At 36.7% G+C, this 25,611-nt stretch overlaps 1 protein-coding gene across 1 annotated transcript; it reads left to right on the forward strand.

Annotated features, from left to right (window-relative positions):
- Positions 1–24,514: 24,514 nt before the first annotated feature.
- Positions 24,515–25,611, forward strand: LOC133292049 (pterocarpan synthase 1-like). The gene has a single exon (XM_061490429.1). It carries the CDS (start codon positions 24,551–24,553, stop codon positions 25,205–25,207), a length of 657 nt encoding a protein of 218 aa, XP_061346413.1. The 5' UTR covers positions 24,515–24,550; the 3' UTR covers positions 25,208–25,611.

The raw sequence follows: 25,611 nt of genomic DNA on the forward strand, positions 1-25,611 counted from the left end.
ATAGTTGGTCCGGTCTACGTGTTGTAGTTCTGTGACTAGAGACATACATTATGTTATTTTAATTAATGAGGTATTTCAGTTAGCTATTTTATTGCAATTGCATACAGACGATTTTTTATTAATTGATTAGTAAGCAAGTTGGTAAGGATAATGACTTCATAATTGAAAAGAAAAAGATATTCCGCATTTTTAATTAAGCGCGGCTTAGTACGATAGTATGATAACATTACCGGATATATACGGATGTTACAGGACTAGTCGCAAAGCAATGAACTAATGAAATATTTTCAAAAAATAATAATTACTTTTAACCTGTAAGTTTATTTTTCCCATTTCACTTCAATTTTAAAAACAAAAGTTGAGTATTTGATAAAAACGGAGAGAAAGAGATTATTCTATTATAAAACTCGTAAACAAAGTGATTATTCTGGTCTTTTTCATTGTTCATTTTCCATTTTTGCAATGATCTTTCTCCCAAAGACAATCAGGAGGAATATTGCTTCTACGTTGATCCAATTTATACTCACTCGGAGTTTTGGATTTATAGTCGTAGAACATTTAGCATGACGTGTCAATAAGAAATTTTGTGATGACTTCCGAACTTGTACTAATTTTAATTTTCTTATTTGATGTCTTACAGACAGTGGTCACCCCAGCCTTATAGAGTCCACATCTTGACATCATATCTTCTTAACACAGAGACCCTATCACTACTTTGCGCATCTTTATTTGTTATTAATATCCTTCTTTAATTTTCTTTTCAAATATCTAAAACTTCAAATGATCAAATCTTTTTTTTTACAACTAAATAATCCTAACTACATAATATTTAGAGTAAATATACTTTTTGGTCCTTAACAAAAAATTCGGTCCTTATTTTAGTCTCTTATAAAAAAAATTAGTCGTCTAATCCCTATGAAATTCAAAATGACATATTTTAATCATTTTGAGGGACTAATATGAGTCTTTTTTGAATTTGTGAGAGACTACGATTTTAACTAATGGATCCACTTGAATTTCTTAGGGACCTCGAGATTTTTTTTTTGTAAAGGACTAAAATGGGACCGTATTTTCTTGTTAGGGACTTAAAAATATCTACTATAATTTTTAACGTGTGTTTAGAAGGTTTGAGGCCAAATGCTAGAGGGCCAGGTCTTGACACTTTTGGCGTCTGTGTGCCATTGTTCTTTGCAAACATGCATTTGCTATGTGTGAATCATCCGATCCCACCTACCACGACGGATGAAAATGTATTCCACTGTTCACGGCTGAGATTATGGATTATTGCATGAACTTTGTAGTTTGGGTTGATTTTAGTTTAGTATTATATATAGGAAATATGTGTTGGGCTTCCTCCTTCAATGCTAAGTCCAAGTCCATTTGAGGGGTTTCCTAAAAACCCTAACCTTAATTTCCACTTCCTCTATATATACTCATTAGTTGTGGGTGGAGGCTAGGTCAGATTTGAGAGAGCAAATTTGAGAGAAAAATTATTTGATTGTTTGAGTAAAGCTTTATGCTTTGCATTTGAGAGATCTCTAGAGAGAGTTTGAGTGAAACATCTCTAGGGTAGTTTGATTAACACCATTGTTGGAGAGGTTGAGTTAACCACCACATTGGTGTATTTGATTCATTGTAACCATCTATGAAGCACCGACACTTCAAAAATCCTGACGTGTCGTGTCCGACACTTCCCAACACTCTCGGACACTCCGACACTCCCCGACACTTCAACACGCATTATAGAAATTCAAAAAAAGTTCAAATGTTAAGTTGCGTTGAGTTTTTAGTTCCAACTATTAGATTCGTTGGATTACGATTACCATTATATTGAGTTTAATATAAATATTTGAGATATTTTATGTTTCTTTACAAAATTTATGAATATTATAAGTTTAGATACATTTTTTTGTTAAATTATTGAATATTAAATATAATATATACTACATGAAATAAAAATATTATTTAATATCAAAATGTGTCCTAACGTGTCGAAATCTAACATTTTTTAAAATTAACGTGTCGAAGTGTCGTGTCGTATCGTGTCACGTGTCCCGTGTCAGTATCGGTGCTACATAGGTAACCATTATTTTCATAGTGAATTTTTTGATCTGGACTAGGTCCCGTGGGTTTTTACTTCTTCATAGAAGAAGGTTTTTCCACGTTAAATCTGGTTGTGTTCTTCTTCTCTCTCTCCTGTTTTTGTTTTGATTTTCCGCTACGCTGCCCGACCTGGTGAAGTTCAGGCCGAGGTATTGCCGAGATCCGAGATCAGGATCTTGCTGACTGACTTCCGTAAAAGGCTGCTTAGCCGAGCTTGAGGGAACCGAGTTCCCAACTGTGGTATCAGAGCCCGAGTTCGACGGGTTCTGAGGGAGACGACATGGAGACCAATGGCATAACTCATGATAGAGATATGTTCAAGTTGACCGCAGATAACTTCACTTATTAGAGACCGATGATGGAAGATCATCTCTACTGCAAAGATTTACATGAGCCCATTATCCTTGATGAGAGACCGGCAGGCAAAACTGATAAGGAATGGGAGATCCTGAGTCGGAAGGCGGTAGCCACGATCAGGAAATATATTGATAAAAGCCTCTTTGAGCACGTGTCCGAATTCACGAACGCGTATGAGTTGTGGACGAAGCTGGAGTCCATGATTCAGAAGAAGACTCCCAGGAACAAAGCACACCTGGTTCGCCGACTTGTTAAGCTTGAATACAAGGACGGCATGAGCATGATTGAACACCTGAACACCTACAAAGGTATTGTGAATCAGCTGTCAAAGGCTGATATGAAAATTGATGAAGAATTGCAGGCATTGCTGCTGTTGAGCTCGCTGCCAGAAAGTTGGGATACTCTGGTGGTGACCCTGAATAACTCGACTCCAGATGGAAAATTGAAGATGGATGTCGTGACAAACAACCTACTGGGCGAAGAACCCAGGAGAAGAGAAAGAGGTACTCCGAGCACGTCCGAGGCCAACATTGCTGAGAATAAAGGAAATCCGACTCCCGGTGTAGAAGCAAAAACAGGGGTAGAGGTCGTGACAGACGAGAAAAGTCCAGAGGTCGGTTAAAGCCGAAATATGAGTTGAAGTTCTTTTACTGTGGAAAGACAGGCCACAAGAAGTCAGACTGCTGGACCCTGCAAAATGATGAGAAGAACGGCTCTGTGAAGCCGGATCAGATTATTCCCAAGAAGAGGGAAGACAAGAGCACCATTGCGGTGGCTGCCAACCTGGATGTCGAGATATTCCTCCTTGGTGAGGATAATTATTTGAATGTTGCATATGATGACTGCACCTGTATTGTTAACTCTGGTGCCTCCTTCCACGTTACTCCACACAAAGGTTTTTTCTCCTCTTATCAAGGTGGTGATTTTGGAGTCGTGAAGATGGGAAATCAAGTGACCAGCAAGATTGTTGGTGTCGGTGATGTAACTCTGACCACGGATGTCGAGTAGCGACTTGTGTTGAAGGATGTGAGGCATGTTCCTGACATGCGTTTGAACCTAATCTCGGTAGGCAAACTTGATGATGTCACGTTAGTGAACTACTTCGGTAGTGTTAGATGGAAGCTGGCCAAGGGAAACTTGGTCGTGGCCCGAGGTAAGAAGGAAGGCTCCTTGTACGTGATGAAAGGAAAGATCAATGGCGGAGAAGCCAATTCTGTCCGAGATGAACCTAGCTTGGAGCTATGGCACAAGCGCCCTGGCCACATGAGCGAGGAAGGGCTCCAGATCTTGAACAAAAAGGGATTACTGACCGGTTTGAAAGGCCAAGCGTTGGAGAGTTGCACGCACTGCCTAGATGGAAAGCAGCACCAGATTTCTTTTGTGAGACCGGATCAACCTAGACGACGCAGGTATATTCTTGACCTCGTCCATACTGATGTCTGCTCCATGTCGGAAAGATCCCTTAGAGGAGCTCAGTACTTTGTTTCATTTATTGATGACCACTCTCGCAAAGTGTGGGTATATTTGTTGAAGTCTAAAGACCAGGTACTCCAATCATTTAAAGAATTCCATGCTATGGTTGAAAGGGAGACTGGCAAGAAATTGAAGGTGGTCCGATCTGATAATGGTGGTGAGTATTGCGGCCCATTTGATGCATACTGCAGAGCGGCCGGGATCCGACTTGAGAAGACGCCCCCCAAGACTCCACAGTTGAATGGACTGGCTGAGAGGATGAATAGAACTATTGAAGAGAAGGTACGAAGCATGATATCCAATGCCGGGTTACCGAAATCATTCTGGGGAGAAGCCGTCAAAACCGCTGTTGACTTGATCAACCTCTCACCATCACGGCCACTTGAAGGAGAAATTCCAGAAGAAGTCTGGACAGGTCGGAAAGCGGCATATAATCAATTGAAAGTGTTTGGATGCCGAGCTTTCGTGCATATCCCTAAAGATGAAAGGGTTAAACTTGATGCAAAGACAAAAGAATGCATCTATCTTGGTTCGCCGAGATGTGAGTTCGGGTTCCGACTTTGGGATCCAATCAATAAGAAGATCGTGAGAAGTCGAGATGTGATCTTTCATGAGCATGAGAACATTCATGACATCTCGAAGCCCAAAGTTCGAGTTACTGTCAGACGTGAAGAACCCGTTCCTCCTGTCCGAGCTGAAGCAGGGGGAGAAAATCAAGAAAATGAAGAAAATGATGATCAGCAACAAGCTGAAGATGACCAAGACACTGAGGTCCATGTTGATGATGAGATCCGGGATGAGAATGATGAACCGGGTTCTCAAGCTGAAGAACAGCCGAGATATCCAACTCGAGAAAGAAGACCCTCTACAAGATACCCATCTGATGAATACACCGTTGTTGCTGAAGACGGTGAACCTCAGAGTTATCATGAGGCTGTGACGAGCTCAGAGAAAGAAGAATGGGAAAAGGCAATGCAAGACGAGATGAAGTCTCTGCACGAGAATCAGACTTATGAGCTGACCGAGTTGCCTAAAGGAAGACAAGCTTTGAAAAATAAATGGGTCTACAAGATCAAGAATGAAGAGAACGGGCAAAAGCCGAGATACAAAGCCCGGATTGTAGTGAAAGGCTGCAATCAGAATAAAGGAGTTGATTTTGTGGAGATTTTTTCTCCTGTGGTGAAAATGACCTCGGTCCGAACCGTGTTAGCCATGGCGGCTTCGATGGACCTCGAGGTAGAACAAATGGACGTGAAGACGGCATTTCTTCACGGTGATTTAGAAGAAGAGATATATATGGAGCAACCTGAAGGATTCCAAGCTCCAGACCAAGAAGACTTGGTATATCGGTTGAAGAAGAGCCTCTATGGCTTGAAGCAAGCACCTCGGCAGTGGTACAAGAAGTTTGAATCATTCATGACTGATCATAAGTTTGAGAAGACTGAAGCCGACCACTGTGTATTTGTGAAGAGGTATGAGGCCGAAAATTTTCTGATTTTGTTGTTGTATGTTGATGACATGCTTATTGTAGGGAAAGATAAATCGAGGATAGCCGCCCTGAAAAAGGCGTTGAGCTCGTCCTTCGCAATGAAGGACCTCGACCCTGCAAAGCAGATACTCGGAATCAAGATTATCCGAGATAGACAAAAGAAGCTACTGTGGCTGAGTCAAGAGAAATATATTGAGAAGATTCTGAAGAGATTCAGCATGGACAAAGCCAAAACAGTGAGCACCCCCCTAGCCGGACACATAAAGCTGAACCAGAAGCAATGTCTGAGATCTGATGAAGACAAAGATGAGATGATGAAGGTCCCTTACCAATCCGCTGTCAAAAGCTTGATGTATGCAATGGTTGCACTAGACCCGACTTGGCGTATGCTGTTGGAATGGTAAGCCGGTATCTGTCAAACCCCGGCAAAGAGCACTGGGAAGCAGTGAAGTGGATCTTCAAGTACCTCCGAGGTACGACCGACTTATGTCTTCGATTTGGAGAAGGCAAAGCCGAGTTGCAAGGCTACTCGGATTCTGATTTAGGGGGAGACGCCGACTCGAGGAAGTCGACTACAGGATATTTGATGAGATTTGCCGGAGGAGCTGTCTCTTGGCAATCAAGACTTCAGAAATGTGTTGCACTATCGACAACTGAGGCTGAGTACATTGCCGCTACTGAGGCAAGCAAAGAGATTCTGTGGATGAAGAAGTTCCTCATGGAACTCGGCCATGATCAAGACAAGTACGAGCTGGGTTGTGACAATCAAAGCGCAATCCATCTTGCGAAGAATTCGGCCTATCACTCCCGCACTAAGCATATTGATGTGAGGTATCACTAGATCCGGGATGTGGTGGAAGGTGGAGAGCTCGAACTCGTCAAGGTGCACACTGACCAAAATTGGTCCGACATGATGACGAAGCCGGTTCCAGCAAGAAAATTTGAAGACTGCTGTGAAGGAGCCGGGTTGATGCTGAAGCCGACACATTGAAGTCAGAGGGGGAGATTTGTTGGGCTTCCTCCTTCAATGCTAAGCCCAAGCCCATTTGAGGGGTTTTCTAAAAACTCTAACCCTAATTTTCACCTCTCTATATATACTAATTAGTTGTGGGTGGAGGCTAGGTAAGATTTAAGAGAACAAATTAGAGAGAAAAATTATTTGATTGTTTGAGTAAAGCTTTATGCTTTGCATTTGAGAGATCTCTAGAGAGAGTTTGAGTGAAACATCTCTAGGGTAGTTTGATTAACACCATTGTTGGAGAGGTTGAGTTAACCACCACATTGGTGTATTTGATTCTTTGTAACCATTATTTTCATAGTGAATTTTTTGATCTGGACTAGGTCCCGTGGGTTTTTACTTCTTCATAGAAGAAGGTTTTCCCACGTTAAATTTGGTTGTGTTCTTCTTCTCTCTCTCCTGTTTTCGTTTTGATTTTCCGCTGCGCTGTCTGACCTGGTGAAGTTCAGGCTGAGGTATTGCCGAGATCCAAGATCAGGATCTTGCTGACTGACTTCCGCAAAAGGTTGCTTAGCCGAGCTTGAGGGAACCGAGTTCCCAACAATATGTTTGTACTTTTAATTATTTTAGTTTAGTGTCGTTGATAGATAATTATTTTTATAATTTTAATTTATTTCAGGATTATTATAGTCTTTATAATTATAATTTTTTAATCTTTCAATTCCAAAACGACGTCGTTTTGAAAATAAATGCAGATAACTTATCTGCATTAACTGCAGAAATAATTTTCTGTAATTTTATTATATTTATATATATATTTCTTTCAAATTATAAACACCAATCTCATTACATATATACTTAAATGGGGTTAGGAGTTGGAATTACAATTTTTTTTTAACTAATCCTAATTATCTTTTCGAGGCGAATCAGAACTCCCGGTATTCGCACGGGTTCGACTCTTTGAGCCGCCTATTAGACTAATCCAGAGTTCGGGTGCGAGTCCAAGGATTACGGTACTTATGCTCCTCTCCAGATGGTATTAGTGGGATTCGAACCGAGATTCTCTCCCACTACTCAGTCCATGCTACAACTGAGCCACCACACACTTGGGTGAGTTGGAATTACAATTCAGACACCATTTAATATGCCAAATTTTCATAAACAGGCAATTTAATTCTGGAAAATATCCTATACTTATAATTTGATCTTTGAATTTATTTGTCTATTCCAATGGGTCCCTTAAACTTCAAACCCATAGCATGTTAGACGAGAAAAGCAAGCTGTCAACCTATTTGATCAGATGAGATATATGGAGCTTAAGCCGCACGATATTACATTTGTGAGTTTGTTGACAGCTTGCAGTCATGGTGGGTTAATTTCTGAAGGTCAAGAATATTTTGAAACCATGGAAAGAAACTATGGGATAAAACCCAAAAGGGAACAATATGCATGATTGACCTACTAGGTCGAACTGGGCTCCTGGAAGAGGCATACAAGTTAATAACAAATATGCCAATGCAACCTTGTGAGGCTTCTTGGGGTGCCCTTCTAAATGCTTGTAGAATGCACGGCAATGTTGAGCTTGCTAGATTGTCGGCTTGTAATCTTTTAAGCTTGGATCCAGGAGACAGTGGAATATATGTGCTGCTGGCAAATATTTGTGCTAATGAGAGAAAATGGGGTGATGTAAAGAGAGTGCGAAGTTTGATGAGAGACAAGGGTGTGAAGAAGAATCTTGGTCATAGCTTAATAGAGATAGATGGTGAATTCAAAGAATTTTTAGTGGCCGATGAATCACACCCTCAATCTGAGGAGATCTATAAAAGTACTGGATGGAATATTTTTGTTGTCAAAATTGGAAGACTGTAACCGTGAGTTATAGTCTTTCAATGGAGGAACCACATCTCTCTCCTAGACATTCCCAGGAAAAACAAACTAACAACCTAAAACCTTGTCTTGCGAATAATATATGATGCTTGTGGTTAATCTGATACCAAAATGGATGGTGAATGGGGCTGGTCTTCTGTTAAGTCCAATGATTTGCTTAAACTATAACGAGTAGTACTTGTATTGCTGTTCATACTGACAAAGAGGATTCCATATGGTAGTTTACTTCAGAAAATGGTATATATTCCTGTTTGCATTTCTGTGAGCCTTTGCGGGAGGGTATTTGGTTTATATATTTCATTCGTAGCATAGGCATATAGAGCTATAGCTTCTTACCATAAGTTCTACTGGGGATGGATGGTTGCACCTAGCAACTGAGGCTAGAAACCATATTTTTTTGTGACATTGCTAGGATAATTTGAGAAAGGATTCTTTAAGATTTTGTTGTAGTCATCATTATTGGGAGGAATAGCTTACTCGGCAACTATTGGTTAATGGCTTCGTCCAAGGTCAACTTGCTTCAAGTGTTTTATTCATTGAACTGTTGCATAGTGTGTTTTTTCTTATTCGTATATCAAGGTTGTTCCTTTCCGAAAACCCATATAAGTTTCTCATAATAAAATGTCACCCGTTATCCCCCTCTATTATTAATCTTTTAAATTTATTCCAGTTTGTTTATTTTTGGACGAAATGAGGATAGGAAATTGTACAAGCTTATTTTTTTGTCAATTAAATTGGAAGGGGAAGAAATAAGTTGCACCCGTACGAAGAACAAAGGGAGCAGGTGCCCTAAGTTTCCAATAAAAATGAATTTATTACTTATATATGAATTTATAGGAAGGATATTTTGACTATGGCTTAAGATTTTGAATTCTTATTACTTATTTTAATCATTGATTTCCGTCCATTTGTAATTTATTTGGAATTGGTAAATATAATTCAAAAACTTTAATTATTTGATGGACGAAAATCAACATTTAAAATAAAAAGTAAAACTTCTAAGTTTTATATTGGAATCAAATGATACTTTTTCATGTATTTATTCCAGTATATGGTACTTTTATATATATTGCCAAATCAAATAACATGCGACTGATTTATGGTAGTAAAGTAACGAAGGCATAAAGATATCGGTGTATAGATTTAATCTGTTTGGAACTAGTTTGGAACAAAAATAAGTTTGAAGATAAATTTGAAAACTAGAAACAGCTAGAAGATGAAATTTTTTTTTTTTTTTTTTACGATAAACTGTAATGTTTTTAGGGACGAGATTATATGATATCGATGTGAAACTAAAATGTTTGATATCAAATTTTAATTTTTGATTTCTGCCAATATAATAGTTATGTTTATTGAGAATTAATTAATTAATAAATATGACCCAATAAATTATAACCGTTGGATTTACGAAAATTAACGGTTAAGATTTGGTATTAAATTTTTTAATTTGACATCAGTATCAAAAGATCCTATCCATATTTTTAATATAGATTGAATGCAAAAAATTACTTTTTATTAAAAGTTGTTGTCGTTTCAAATTAATTCTTAATTACAAATATAGACGTACCTTAGGCTTTGCTGTTTTTATTTTGGTTGGTTCAACTTCAAGGCTTACAAAGTAAAATTGGGTTGGGTATCTACTTGTACTTGGGTTAGCCCAATATATTTCAGGTCTAAAATTCTTTCCCGATTGTCAAAGCCTATCTTGAATATCAGGTAATAAAATTGGGTCAGCCCAACACTTTGCATTTGCTTGTAGCTATGTTGTTGGGCATTCAAGGATAAATTGTCGAGAACACTTTTATTTTATTTTTATTTTTCTGAATACAAAAAGAATGCTTCTCAACCTCAAAGAAATTGTCCGACCAAATGGGTGCAGCTCAGTTGATAACTTGGCGCTGAGTTAGTGGAGTTGGATATGTGTTCGATTCCCGCTGAATGCATTCTTGGGGAGGGGGCTGAACCTTTAGCCATCACTGTTCCCCCGCACTCCGGATTAGTCCCATAGCCGGCTCAAAGAGTCGAAGCTCGTGGGGATACCGGAGAGAGCCAACTCGTCTCAAAGAGATAATTAGGGTTGGGTAACTCAAAAAAAAAAAAAAAAATTGTCCGGGATCTCAACATTTATAATACTATTATCTCAAAGTAATTGGGATCGGTGAGTCGGTGACAGTTGAATATAAATGAAAAGTAAGAAAAAATAGATAAAAATAAATTTTATATATATATATATATATATATATATATATATATATATATAAAGGGACATGATATTATGTATACTCTGCCTACACATATCCAACGCCGTTATATCAAAATATCAAGAGGAGAAAGAAAGTATGAAGGTTAGTTGAGATTTTGATTTAACGATGTTAAATATCAGTAAATAAAGTAGGAATAAAAAAACGGTAGGCACAATATACTATCGCATATATAAAATATTGTCCATTAAAAAATCGTAATAAACAATTTGAAAAAAATAAAGTAAAAATAAAGATACATTAGAGGAAAACAGAGAATAAAAAGTAAAAATAAAAAGAATAAAGAGATAAAAAAGAAGAAGAGAAAATACATAAATAAATAAATAAATAAGAAAAGAAATATTGAGAGGAAAAAAGAGAAATTAAAGAAAAGAATGAAAGGAAAAAAGGGGTCTAACTCTCCACAAGGCTAGTAGCTCTCTTCCAATCTTTCTTAAGACACATCGTCTGTCAATCTATATCTCATTTAATTAAGTCTTGTTTTATTATCTTTCTTCAAGTAAGTTTCGGTCTACCTCTTTTTCTTTTTGTGTTAAGCTCTTGGTAACAAAATTTTTTTCTTAGCGGAGCATCTAATTGTCTTCTCATTAAGTGCCTAAATCACCTTAATCTATGTTTTATCATCTTTTCAACCATCAACAATACTACTCATACCTTTAGTCTAATATCTTCATTTCTTATCTTATCCATCTTCGTATGGCTACATATCCATCTTAATATCCTCATTTGTGCTACTCCCATGTTATGCTCATATTGCCTATGTGTTGGCCAACATATATTCAGCTCCATATCACATTGTAGGCCTTATTGCTATTTTATAGAATTTTTCTTTTAGTCTAAGGAAATTTTGCAGTCACATAAAAATCCTGATACAATATGTTATTTCATCCACCCTAGTCTGATTGTATGATTTATATCCTTATTAATTTCTCCATCTTTTTATAAAATTGATCCCAAATATTTGAAAGCATCTTTCTTGGATACCTTTTGTCCAAGCAAATATAAAGAATTTTGATCCCCATCTTTTACTGGAGCAAACTTACATTTTATATACTCTTTCTTGCTTTGGCTTAGCATAAATTATTTACAATCCGTCGTATTTCCTTTTGTAGGCCATAACCATAAAAGAGGGAAAAATTAAATTTTTTTATGCGGAAGAAGCAACCTTTGTCCACCCTCAATCATGTTTAACCCATGAATCATGCAATAGACATGTTAGGGTTTAAAGTAGATACCTTTATTCGGATTATTATTCCTGATCAAATGCGTTCTTGATCAATTCTTCAGACTTGAAGAACACAAGTCCTCCGATGGAAATCCACACCACCTTGTTGTTGTAACACCCCGTGTATACCCGGTTTGTTAACATGTCATCGTATTAAGCCACGCTTAATTTAAAAATGCGGAATATCTTTTTCTTTTCAATTATGACGTCATTATACTTAGCCAAGTTGATTACTTAATCATTTTCATAAAAACATCGCCTGTATGTAAATTGCAACAAAGCTAAATACACTGAATAACCTCAATATATAATTAAAAGTGAGTATCTAAGTCACAGAACTACAACACGTAGTCCGGACGATATCCTGATACATTATTACAACTTGAATCTAAAATAAAACAGAGTCAAGTCAACGTGGCATGGACAATCCCCATACTCACCAAATACAACAACATAGTAATAAAGCTAATAGCAAATTAACAACAGGCATATCCAGCATCCACACATAATCATAATAAAAACAATAATATCAACTAAGCTCCGGCCTCCTGCCGTTAGAGGTCTCAACCCCCGCATTACCTGAACCTGAAAATGGTGCCTCAAACGTGGGGTGAGATCTCTTAACAAAAATCTCAGTAAGACAAGGGGTCCTCAAGGATCTTCCACCCCAAGCTCACTTACATGTGCAAAATAAGTTCCAAAAACAGTTAAACAGTATAAGTTCCAAAACAGTGAAATGCAGCAGATAATCATGTCATGTGTGTCAATACTAATCTACTGGCCAGAGAAATGCAGGAATACGTCTATTACCCACACTAGTGCAAGACGCCACTTGCACCCACTCACAGTGTCACCGTCTTGTATGACGCCACATACTCAGGCTAACCGTCTAAGTGGAACAACACATGCATATTATAAGCAATTGCACATAAAGCTTAACAACATTTTCAATTATTAAAGCATGTAAACACATCATGCATATAAACTATTCCCCCACGGGGTATGGTGGAACCACACAATGGCTAAACCGAGGACACGAAAGCTTACCTCTAAGCAATCAATCCAAGCCTAAGTCCACACTAGCTCAAGGTCACCAAACAGCACAATCACAGTCTGTTTATACCAAAAATATCATCAATACTCATGCTCTATAATTTCATGTCAAAAGGAATACGTTTTCTTTCTCATTTTCGCTTACTCCAAGCTTTTCTCAAAGCCTTAAGCATTAAACTGCGTTTACTTTTTTTAAAAATTTAATTGCAGCTCTTTACCGAAAATTCTAATATTTTAATATGTTAATATATACATCTCCAGATTTACAACGACATATTATATGTCTCAATCGAAGTTGTATAACTCCGGTTATGATTTACGCAAGGTGACTGCTACAAACGAAATTTCCAGCAACCAAAACGCGACTTAAAATTGATACTGCAATGAAACCAATTATCCAATAGCTACGAAATTTTACAAAGTTGTAGCCCTATGTGTTAGCTTCACATAGGTCTAAACGTCACTTAATTTGGAGCTTTGTAGCTCAAGATATCAGATTTTTACTAAAACAGGTTTGTTGTTGTCCAGACCAAAATATCGGGATATTGCCAAAGGAATATCGGGATATCGATATCCGAATATTTTTGGAGGAATATCCGGATATCAATATCCGGATATTGGTTTTTCAATATCGGGATATTTTGCGACAGTAAACCAAAAATGCAATTTTTAAGAGTTTTTCATACAAGGTTCAACTTTTAACACTTCCAGACCTTCAAGTATGCATTTTTACTCTCTTTTAAGTTCATATACTGATTAGTTACATAAATAACTCATTAATCATGCCAGGACTCTATTTTTAACCAATGAAACTCAAGACCAAGGTAGGGAACATACCCAAAGCTTCAAAACAGAAGCAACAAAGGCTCTTGGAGCTCTCTATGAAGCTCCCAAAGTTCAGATTACAAGGGACACGAAAATGTGTAGCAGGGTGACCCTTTCACCGTAAAGTTCAACACTTGAAGCTTCCACAACCAAGGAAAATGGCTCCTTCAAGAAAACTCAGAGCACAACCCTTAGAACTCCCCAAGACAGTGACACAAACTCAAAATATATGCCTCTCACTCACCCAACACAAGCCACTAGGTGTTTACAAGGAAGAACCATGAGAAGAGGTGATCATTTGGTGGTTTTTCATGGAAGAAATGGTGGTGACAAGAGGAGAAGACACCAAGTCAGAATGGGGAAGCATAAGAGTCACGAAGGGAGGCTGAGTATCAACCTAGGGTTATGTGACCTTAGTATTTATAGGTGGTTAAGTCATAAACACACAGTATTAGCTTTAATAGCTACGCTTAACATCTTAATCCCAAACTTAGGATTCTGAACCTACTCATTTTTCTAAGATTTGTCATATTTTTATTTTATTTTTCGCAGCACCTTTCTGGTACACGCTTTTCCATAGCCAGTATCAGTTCTTGCACAAGTTCTTATTATTTTAGCCTGAAACTTATTTTACAAGTCCTATATAGTATTCTAAGAATATTCATGCACTTATTATAATTTTTTGAGATACTTCGCCGGTACACATTTATACCGAGTAGCAGAATCGGTATCTGCACTTTTCGTCGGAAAAGTGACTTTTAGCATTATTAATCACTTTCTATAATTATTTAAGCCTTCTCATAATTATTAGGGTCAATTATAGAATTATTTCCTAATTTCTCATAATTAATTAATTACTTTCCTTAATTAACGGTGCGGGTTCTTACAGTTGTCTTGTAAGAGAAGAACACTTCTTCGAATGCCCAATCTCCTTCAATGGCAGTTGCTAGACTCAAGAGAAGAATAGAGATTGGGTAGTGCCTTTGGTTATTCCAAGAGAGAGATAGCCGCCACACTGATGTGTGTGTTGGCTAAGGTTTCAGTGGAGAAAATTAGAGAAGAAGAAGAGATACAAAACTAAGGAAGAAGAGGGGCTATATAGATGTGGCGACTCATTAACCTAAGACTAGGTCAAATCAGCGCCCTCATCAAATCCCAATCTTATTGGGTAATTTCTTTAATTTTATCCAATCAATCCAATTGATTGGTTTCCCCAATTTCAGCTAATTAATTTAAAAGTAAATACCATTTTTAGTCTCTGGCAATATCCATGAAGCCCTTTTCAGTCCCTAACAATAAAAAAGGGACAAATTGGTCCCTGAAATAACAAAAAAGAGGCTTGGATGTGGGACATCGTGGAAGACGAGACAACGACGTTTTTGTCCCTGTCAAAATGTACAAGGACGTTTTTAGTCCCTGACAAAAAGCACGAGGCCTTTATTGGTCCCTAACCAGAAAAAAATAGGCACATGACTTCATTGCTTTTCTATGCAGTCCAATTTTGCAAAACAGAAGTGCGTTAAATCAGAAACAGGAGTGCAATCCAATTTTGCAAAACAAGAACATGACATTAATTTGGATTTGTATGCAGTCCAATTTGTTAAACCAGAAGACATGGATATACAAGAACTACAACTACGTATATTAGTTAAAAAAACATCAAAAATGGTAAACTTAAACATTCATCAACCCTGTGAAACATAATAGCTGGAACATGATTTGAGTATACAGTAGTGCATTACAAAATAAAGCCAACTGCCAGGAATTAAAAGAAAAGCCTCTAATACAATATGGCCATAAATTACAAAAAAAACATTGACATAATAAGGCCTCCAAATACATAATGGCCAGAATTTTCAAAAAAAGTCAGTCACATAAAAATAAACCCTTCTCAGTTGGCTCATGCACTACTCCCAGGTCATATACAGCAGCAGGTCATTTTCTTGAGGCAGGCCTTGGTGCCCTAAAACCAGGTGTGCTCATAAGGCCAATAATCTGCTTCGTGTGCCACTGGTTGCTGCATTCATTGTTTCATTACTCAACAGCTCATTTGCCTGTTGTGGATTTGATGGAGGTGGGCTGCTTCCTCTCAAGTTGCCTTCATGTGGCTGAGAACTACCAACTGCTGCAGTCCAGTCAACTGCCATGCATTGCAATTATCAACAATCATTTACCTGGCTTCTTCTCTGTATTTAAATATCAACAATCATGCAATTATATTTTATAGAAAAATAAATAGTATAATTGTAATGCTACACTACTGAAGATATTGTTCGTAAATTGTAAGAACTTGCACCGTTAATTAAGGATATTAAGCAGTTAATTATGAGTTTAATGAGATAATTCCATAATCGACCCTAATAATTATTATAAGGCTCTAATAATTATAGTAAGTGAGTAATAATGTTGAAGGTCGTTTTTCTGACGAAAAGTGCAGATACCGGTTCTGCTAGTCAGTATAAATGCGTACCGAAAAATTATCCCGAAAAATTAGAAAAAGTACATGATAATTACTAGAATAATATGTAGGACTTGGAAAACGAGTTTCAAGTTAAAATAATGAGAACTGGTGCCAGAAACTGGTACTGGCTATGAAAAGCGCGTACCGGAAAGGTGCTCCGAAAATATAAGAAAAATATGATAATTCTTGTAAAATTGAATAGGTTAAGAATCCTGAGTTTGGGATTAAAATGCTAAGCGTAGCAATTAAAGCTAATACTGTGTGTTAGTGACTTAAACCGCCTATATATAGTGCTTGGCACTAAAACCTAGGCTGATAATCAGCCATTTGGACGTGAGTGGCTGCTGGTGGCTGCTGCTCTTTGCTTTCTCCACCATTTCTTGACCTTCCTTGTAGCTTTTCTTAACATTTCCTTCACCAATCATCCTTGTGTGAGTGAGATAGAGCGTTGGGAGTGGGTGAGAGACCTTCTTGCTGAGTTGGAGCTGTTGTGTGAGGGGTTGTGGTTGCTGCCTCTGTGTTTGTGGAGGGAGTACACCTTTGGCTTGGCATTTGTGGTGCCAAGGAGTCACCTTTTGGTGCAAGAACCAACCTTTGGTGGAGCATTTTCGTTTTGGGACCAAGTCAGAACCTTTGGAGTTGGTTGTGAGCTCCAAGAGCCTTCCATTTCTGAGTTTGAAGCTTTGGTGAGTTGTCTAACCTTGATCATGAGTTTAAATGATTTAAAGGTGGTGTCTTTGCATGTTAATGGGTTAAGCAAGTAACTAACATGTGTATGAACCTGTATAGACCTAAAAATGGAGTCTTGAACGCTTTTAATTGGTAACAGTTAGACCTTTGTTGGATATCTTCGCGAAATGCAGAAACTGCATTCTGTCGCGAAATATCTGGATATTTGGTCGATAAATATCCGGATATTGATATCCGGATATGGGGATCTGAATATCCGGATATTGGTAGTGAGATATCTGGATATGCCCCCGACAGATATCCAGATATTCTGGGTTTGCGAGGAACAGTAGCTTACTGTTCAACCAGAACTGATGTTTGGGGGGTTTGTGGACCCTAGATCGAGGAAGTTGAACTTCTGTATTAATTGGACTAGTCAGAATCAAGTGATTAAGGGCTTATGGCTTTGTGGGAAGCCTTAAGACGTAAAACGTAAAAGGAAAACATAGTCTTTATATTTATGCTATTGAGCTATGAATGTTGATATGCTTGCTGGTCCTAAATCAAATTGTGATCTGCTGTGTTTGGACATTGAGCTAGTGTGGACTTGACTTGGATTGATTGCTTAAGAGGTAAGCTTTCGTGTCCTCAGTTTAGCCATGTTGTGGTTCCACCATGTCCCACGGGGGTATGGTTATATGCGTGCTGTGTCACATGCTTTGAATATTTGAAATGCTGTTGAGCTTTATGTGTAATGGCTTTTAATATGCATGTGTTGTTCCATCTTGACGGTAAGCCCGAGTATGTGGCGTCATACAAGACAGTGATTCGGGGTCGATGCAAGTGGCGTCTTGCACTATGTGTGGGTATTTGGCGTATATAAATCCTACATTTCTCTGGCCAGTAGAATAGAATTGACACACATGACATGATTATCTGCTGCATTGCACTATTTTAGAACTGATGATGATAAACTACTTTTGAACTTATATTGCACATGTTAGTGAGCTTGAGGTGGAAGATCCTTAAGGACCCCTTGCCTTACTGAGATTTCTTGTCTAGAGATCTCACCCCACGTTTAGGGAATGCTTATTTCAGGTTCAGGTAGTATGGGGACTGATGCCTTTGGCGGCAGGAGGCCAGAGCTTAGTTGATGATATTGCTGTTAGTTATGCTGACCTGTGTGAATGCTGGATTTGGATATCGTTTATGTTTTCTGCACTTATATGCTTATGTTGCTGTTGTTGAGACTGATGTTGGGCCTTGTTGCCTTATTTGGGTGAGCATGGAGTTTGTCCATGCCACTTTGTGGTTAGTACTTTTAGTTGGAGTTGTATAAACTGTTAGATGGTCTGGTCTACGTTTTGTAGTTCCGTGACTAGAGACTCATACTTATGTTATTTAATTAATGAGGTATTCCAGTTAGCTGTTTATTGCAATATACATACAGACGATGTTTTGAAAATGGTTAAGTCATCAAGTTGGTAATGATTAATAGCATCATAATTGAAAATAAAAAGATATTCTGCATTTTAATTAAGCGCAGCTTAATACGATAGTATGATAACATTAGCGGATATATACGAGGTGTTACATCGCATAACGCTATGTCATATACAGACTAAGAGAATTAAAGCAGTTCATAGTATTCTAGGGATCGTAAAAGCTGTTTGCAAGAGCCAAGAATCTCTTTTAACAAAGTGGGAAGCTTAATTAGCATTGAAAAAGAAATGAATAATTGTTAATAAGGTCGAAACTTCAGCTAGAAACACAAACTTCATTGAAATAAAATGCCAAGAAAGAGTATTTTACTTTGTGATGAAATTTAGTTTAATTACTTTGTGATGAACAAATGGATTGCACTCCTGTTTCTGATGTAATGCACTTCTGTTTTGCAAAATTGAACTGCATAGAAAAGAAATGAAGTCATGTGACTATTTTTCTCTGGTTAGGGACCAATAAGGGCCCCGTGCTTTTTGTCAGGGACTAAAAACGTCCTCGTGCATTTTGACAGGGACCAAAATGGCCCTCGTGGTTTTGACAGGGACCAAAACGTCGTTGTCTCGTCTTCCATGGTGTCCCACATCCAAGCCGCGTCAGCAAACTAACGTACCAACTGTGCACCGTTAGTTGGGCCATTAGGTGGGAGTTAACGGAAAGATGAACGTGGCCTCTTTTTTGTTATTTCATGGACCAATTTGTCCCTTTTTTATTGCTAGGGACTGAAAAGGGTTTCGTGGATATTGCCAGGAACTAAAAAAGGTATTTACTCTAATTAATTATTTGGTTTCCTTAATTTTATCCAATCAGTCCAATTGATTGGTTTCCCCAATTTCAGCCAATTAATTTAATTAATTGGTTTCTTAATTTTATCCAATCAATCCAATTGATTGGTTTCTCAAATTTCAGTCAATTAATCTAATTAATTGGTTTGCTTTAATTTTGGTCAATCAATCCAATTGATTTGTTTCCTCAATTTCAACCAATTAATTTAAGAATAAATATCCTTTTTGGTCCTCAGTAAATTTTACGATACCCGTTTTAGTCCCTAGCAAATAAAAAAGTCCATCGTGGTCCCTAAGAAATTCCAAATGAACCCATTTTAGTCCTTTTGAGGACTAATATGGATCTTTTTTGAATTTGTGAGGGACCACAATTTCAACTAAATGGGTCTATTTTGAATTTTTTAGGGACCACGATGAGCCTTTTTATTTGCTAAGAACTAAAGCGGGAATTGTAAAATTTGTTGAGGACTAAAAAAGGTATTTACTCTTAATTTAATTAATTGGTTTTCTTTATTTTGGTCAATCAATCCAATTGATTTGTTTCCAATCAATCTAATTGATTGTTTCCTTTATTTTAGTCAATCAATCCAATTGATTTGTTTCCAATCAATCTAATTGATTGGTTTCCTTTATTTTCATTCATCTTTCAATAATATAATTCAATGACTATATTTAAATTCAAATTTCAGATTCGAAATTCAAAATTAAAATTTAAATTAATTTTATTTAAATTCAAATTTCAAATTCAAAATTCAAAATTTAGAATTCAAATTAATTTTATTAATTTAACATTTAAATTAATTAGGTTACACCATGGATCAAGTCCAACTTGACCCATGATGCCACCTACTCTCTCTTGGCCCAATATGTGGGCTTTTCCAACTTAGGCCCATTATGCCTTATTGGGCCCAAAACCAAAACACATATGCTAGAATTCAAGACAACTTAAGGTGTTTGTATGCGACCTATCAGGCCCAACATAGCCACTGACATAAATGGGCTTGGGCCCATTAGGGCCAATCCATCTAATGACAACACAGAGCACTAGCAATGCTTTGTTGTCCCAGAGCTAGTCGAGTTCATCGAATGATCAACCTGTTATACCTATTTGGTTATAGTGTGAATTGTCCTTTCGTCTCGGTTATCCATCCCATTGACCTAGGTCGAGGAAAACGTATCAACCCCTGCGGTCTAGGTTTAACTTTTGTCGAAACAGGGAATCTTCATTTACGGACTCTAAAGAGCGGGCAATCTCATGACTCCTTTACTATGCATAGATTCCTAAGTCCCGTAAATGTCATCCCGATTTCACCAGTCCACAGATAACCTAATCTCTCACAGAGATTGACGAATTCCTTTAGCTTGTCACACTAGCCCTGAGTCCTTAGGGCATGCCCAAGAGTATACCTACAAGTCTCCATGTTTCAGGCAGACAAGATATACAATCAAAGCAAACCTTCCAGAGCATAGGTCTATACGACAATGTCAGGTCTAAGGAAAGTAAGAGACGTTACCTATTGATACTATCTGTGAGATTTCCTTGTAGTGTCTCTTTGTAGGTCAGTTCAGTGCGAGCTATTCTCTAATAGGTTCACCCACGAGTCAGCTAAGACATCTCCGTGTCTGTAGCTCACGAGGACTCTACCTTGCATCTCCATGCAAGTAGCTGAGTCGTGCTAGTCTTACTCGAGATCACTAATGCCCATTGTCGGTATCTCTAGACTAGGAACATATTTCTGACAATGGACGTGTGGTGTCATTGAGCCCTCATGATCGTGATCCCTATCACAAATTCTCAATGTAACACTCGTTCCATTCCAAGGGCTTTATCCAGTTACTCATATTCAATATTTGAGACATGCAATATGAAACAAGATAAATAATGCTTTTATTCATAAAATATATTCATAACAAATAAAGAAGTATATGGGTCCATCTGACTCTCAGATTGTCTCTAGGACACCTATATACTTACATTGATCTCATAAATAAACATAATATGACCTATAAAAAACATACACCGTAAGACTTTTCCTTAAATATCTTTTCCTTAAAAGTTGAACCTTCATGTACATATGCTCTCGTAGGAAAATAATAACATAACATTATCGCCTGAACTTTCGCTCTTATTTTAAAGGCAATAGATTGAGAATTATTGTTTGACCTTTGTGCGCAATATAACTAGACTCATAATGTACATGACACGTACGAATTACAATAATTTATAATTAGACATTTGACAAACATGTAAACTTTGGACTATCCAAACGAAGTGACTGAGGTGCACGAATATTCAAAAGTTAAAATACGTCATTAATTAAGATTGATTGATTATTTTGTTCTTAATTTTTTTTTTCATTTTATCCTTTTTTTTTTAATTATATATTAATTTTTTTTTCATATTATATATTAATTTTTTCATATTTAACTAAAATTTGACCAAACCCTAACTTTGATAAGTCAAATTTTGATAAAAATAGAAAATTTTAATACAGGAATAAAATGATAATGAACTTTAATCATTGTTAATAAACCGGACCAGTCTCGTAGGGTCGACTCAAAAATCGATGAACCGATATAATCGATTCGAGTAAAGTAGCGAATCGGCCATGCATTAAATCTGATGTGATCTGGTTGGTTTTGGTGAAAATCGGTAACCCGGCTCGATTTATTTTAAAAAAAATTTAAGATATTTGAGTGATCTGTTGCTTATTGATTTATATAGATTATGTACCTATAATACTAATATTATCTCAGTTATGCACTATGTTGAACCTGAAATATCAGTATCACAAGCATTATATGTTTGTTTGATACTTTATTGGACAATAATATGTAATTTATTATTTTTTATATTAAAATATTTAGAATTTATATTATTATTTTTCAACTATTTGAGTACGTTTATAATTTTTATAATTAAAGTTATAAATTTACATATAATTACCGAGTCATGTAGTTAAATCAGTGACCCACTAATTGAACTAATGACCAAATGATCAGTATCTCAATCGTGTCAATAAGTGGGCCAATTTTAATAACTTTGATTTTTTTTTTTTTTTTTTTTTTTTTTTGCATACATAACATTGACGTTAACTGATGTATTCAAGACATATGTGCTGACCTCGAGTGACGTTTGAAAAAATTGAAAACTACAACTTCGAAAAAAAATATCCAAAACGTGGAATAGTCTATACACCGGCGATTGTTTGATAAATCAACAAAGTCTTTAGCCGTCCAAATTTGACAGAAATAACAACCGAATCACACCAAAGGCTTTCCAGCCTAACTCCAGTACTACAGTTGTTCTTCTTAAAGATTTTCTAAAATTAAATATTTTTGAAACTTTCAAGGTTAATACTTTGTTTTTTGTTTTTAGTATTTAAGAAGATAATAAAAATATTAGTTAGGAAAACTTAGCATTTCTCTAAATTATTTTATATATTTCCTTCCTTTTTCTCTCTAGCGTGTTGTGATCTACCCTCTTTAAAACTATTGAAACCTGATTAAGAGAACGACTGCACATTCGTATATTTCTTTTATAGAAGAATAATAATTGCATTTAGGCTTACTGAATTTGGATGAGCCATTATATAGAAACTTACGCGGTGAAGAGTAGTTCAACAAGTTTTTTTTAGCCGTTCGCAACATTTTATATTTTTATAATGCCATTTCCCCCCATAAATATTGTTTTCTTTTTTCTTTTTTGTAAACAAATAATATTTTCTTTTGAAGGGCGGTTATACTTACTACTAAAAAGTTTTACAACTCTTGTTACTAAACTAATCACCGTTGATTTCCGTCAATCTAACTGTTATAATCTATTAAAAATTAATAATTAATTAATAAGTGTATCCAATAAATTATAACCGTCAGATTAGCATAAAGCAACGATCATTAGTTTATGGGTTATATTTATCTTATGTTGCATAAGATAAACAAGTTTCTTACACACATAAAGTGGAGGTGCGTCCCACATCTATTTTTTCTCTGTCCTCTCACATGTGGATCTCACTTGTAATTTTATTTCTATAACATAAGATATCTATTTTCCTACAACATAAGATAAATATATCCCTTAGTTTATTAGTAAGAATTGTAAAAATTTCCAATAATAAGTATAACATTTCCCTTTCTTTTGATATGAAAACACACCTACTATTTTTAAGGATCTATTTATCTCATGTTGCATGAGATAATTATCTCATGCAACAAAGACAAGAAAGTGAGGTCTACTATTTTAAAAGAAAAAAAAAATAATGGACCCAACTGCATTTGCGGACGCAGGTTGGCGCACATGTCCGCACTTGAGGACATGAAAACTGTGAATTTAGTTTTTTTTTTCTTTGTTGCATGTTCTTATTTGTCTCTTGGTTCAATATTTATATTAAGAGTAAATATTCTTTTAAGTCCTTAACAAAAAATGCGGTCCCCACTTTAATCCCTTATAAAAAAATTAGTCTTGAGATTCCTAAAAAATTCAAAGTGGATAAATTTAGTTAAAATCGTTATCCCTCGCAAATTCAAAAAAGACCCACATTAATCGCTCAAAATGACTACAATGTGTCCACTTTGAATCTCATAGGGACCAAGTCACTAAATATTTTTTGTAAGGGACTAAAGTGAGTACCTAATTTTTTGTTAGGGACCAAAAAGAGTATTTACTCTTGTATTAGTTAGCAACGTAGCAACGTACAGAGATGATTAAAACAACGTAGCAACGCAAATTGATTAGAGAGAAAACTTTTCTTGCTCCCCTGTCACGTACCCATTCTCATACTCTCTTCATCCTTTGTTTCCATTTTCATTTTTCTAAAAAGAGAGGATTGGTTGCAGGTCTGACATTCTCAAATAAGTTAATCTCTAGAGACGAGGCATTCACTGTGATTTCGCTTGTCTTCTGTACATGTAGTGTTGACTTTTTTATTCACCACTATAAAATAGAATGATGATGTATAGATGTACTGGAGTATAGTCTAATATTTGTTTTGGAGGATTGGTAAGATTTAGGAGGAATGATTAGTCAAACTATTGCCCCTCTTGTTATGGAAGTAACTAGATTATGAGCGAGTTCATAACCTTGTACATAAAGCGTTAATCTAAACTGTTTTTACAAAATAAAAATAAAAATAAGAGGCTCTGCTCCCGAACCCCCACCACTAAATGTGCAGACATAAAAAAAATTTCTTGAGTCCGCCACTGTCCCACTGCTTTGTCTGTGTTGTATGAAATAATTATTTCCCTATTTTTTATATACCTTGTCAAGAGTTTTGTTAGATGATATATATTGTGAGAGTTATGTTATTATACATTCTCCAATTAAATTTTTTATGTGCATGGACCGGCATCATATTTATCTACGGGCAGGTCTGAGGTCACTCCAAAGACTTTCACAGCCCCAAACTTGCTATAAATACAATCCCTTATATTTCATGGGATAGTATCAATATTCAAGGCTTAGCTTTTAATTTTCTTACTCAGTACTTGACTTATTGACCACTACTATGGCCTATTCCAAAACCCTCTTATCCACTTTCTTCATTCCCCTAATCCTTACCTTCCTCTTCTCCACCCTTGTAGCCAGTTACCATCAAAGAATCTCCCCATCATCTATAGGTTTCCATGAGGAGAAGCTCACCCACATTCGCTTCTTCTTCCATGACATTGTTACTGGTCCAAAAGCATCCATGGTCATAGTGGCTAGTCCCCTCATGGGTAAGTCCAGCTCTCCCTTACCATTCGGATCCATGGTGGTGATGGAGGACCCTTTGACTGTGGGGCCCGAACTTGATTCCAAACTAGTTGGAAAGGCACAAGGGTTTTACATATCTGCGTCACAGCAAGCTAAGCTTGACTTGGAGATAGTCATGGGGATGAGCTTTGTGTTCATGGAGGGTGAATTTAATGGAAGCACCCTCAGTGTGTTGGGGAGAAACTCCATCGTCACCACTGTGAGGGAGATGCCGATCGTTGGTGGAACCGGGGTTTTCAGGTTCGCACGTGGTTTTGTTCGAGCAAGGAGTCTTCAAGTTGATTATGAAAAAGGGGATGCTCTTGTGGAATACAACGTTTATGTGCTCCATTATTTAACTACCTCTTCTTCTTCTCAGGAGGATTTTAACGATGGAGTTCAGTTCATGGCACACCCTATCTTTCGTTAAGTATAATTATAGTAATAAGTATACTTTTGAAATTATTTTCCACTGGCCGTCCTGAATTTTTTCAGATACATGGGTTAGCAATTTAAATTTATGAAACTCGCGTATCAAGTTAATCTTTTTCAGAGATTAATATAATATGCAAAAATTGATACGAGTTTTATAAGTTTATGGGCCAACTCATACACATATAAATTCAGGAGTTCAATTATGAGCGGAAAATATTTTCAAATAATATACAAACCTGTTGTCATGTTATAAGTTTCAGTCTTTGATGTTATATAAGTACTGCTAGGCTAGTTAAATAATGTGCAAGACAAATAATTGTAGCCATTAATGATGCGCCATGAAAAAGAGAGAGATAGAGAGAAAAATCTACGATACTGTATAAGATACATGAGTTACGT

The sequence above is a fragment of the Gastrolobium bilobum genome, unplaced genomic scaffold (genome assembly GCF_033153095.1).
Source record: "Gastrolobium bilobum isolate Gb01-03AN ecotype WA unplaced genomic scaffold, APGP_CSIRO_Gbil_v1 utg5369, whole genome shotgun sequence".
Classification (NCBI taxonomy): domain Eukaryota; kingdom Viridiplantae; phylum Streptophyta; class Magnoliopsida; order Fabales; family Fabaceae; genus Gastrolobium; species Gastrolobium bilobum.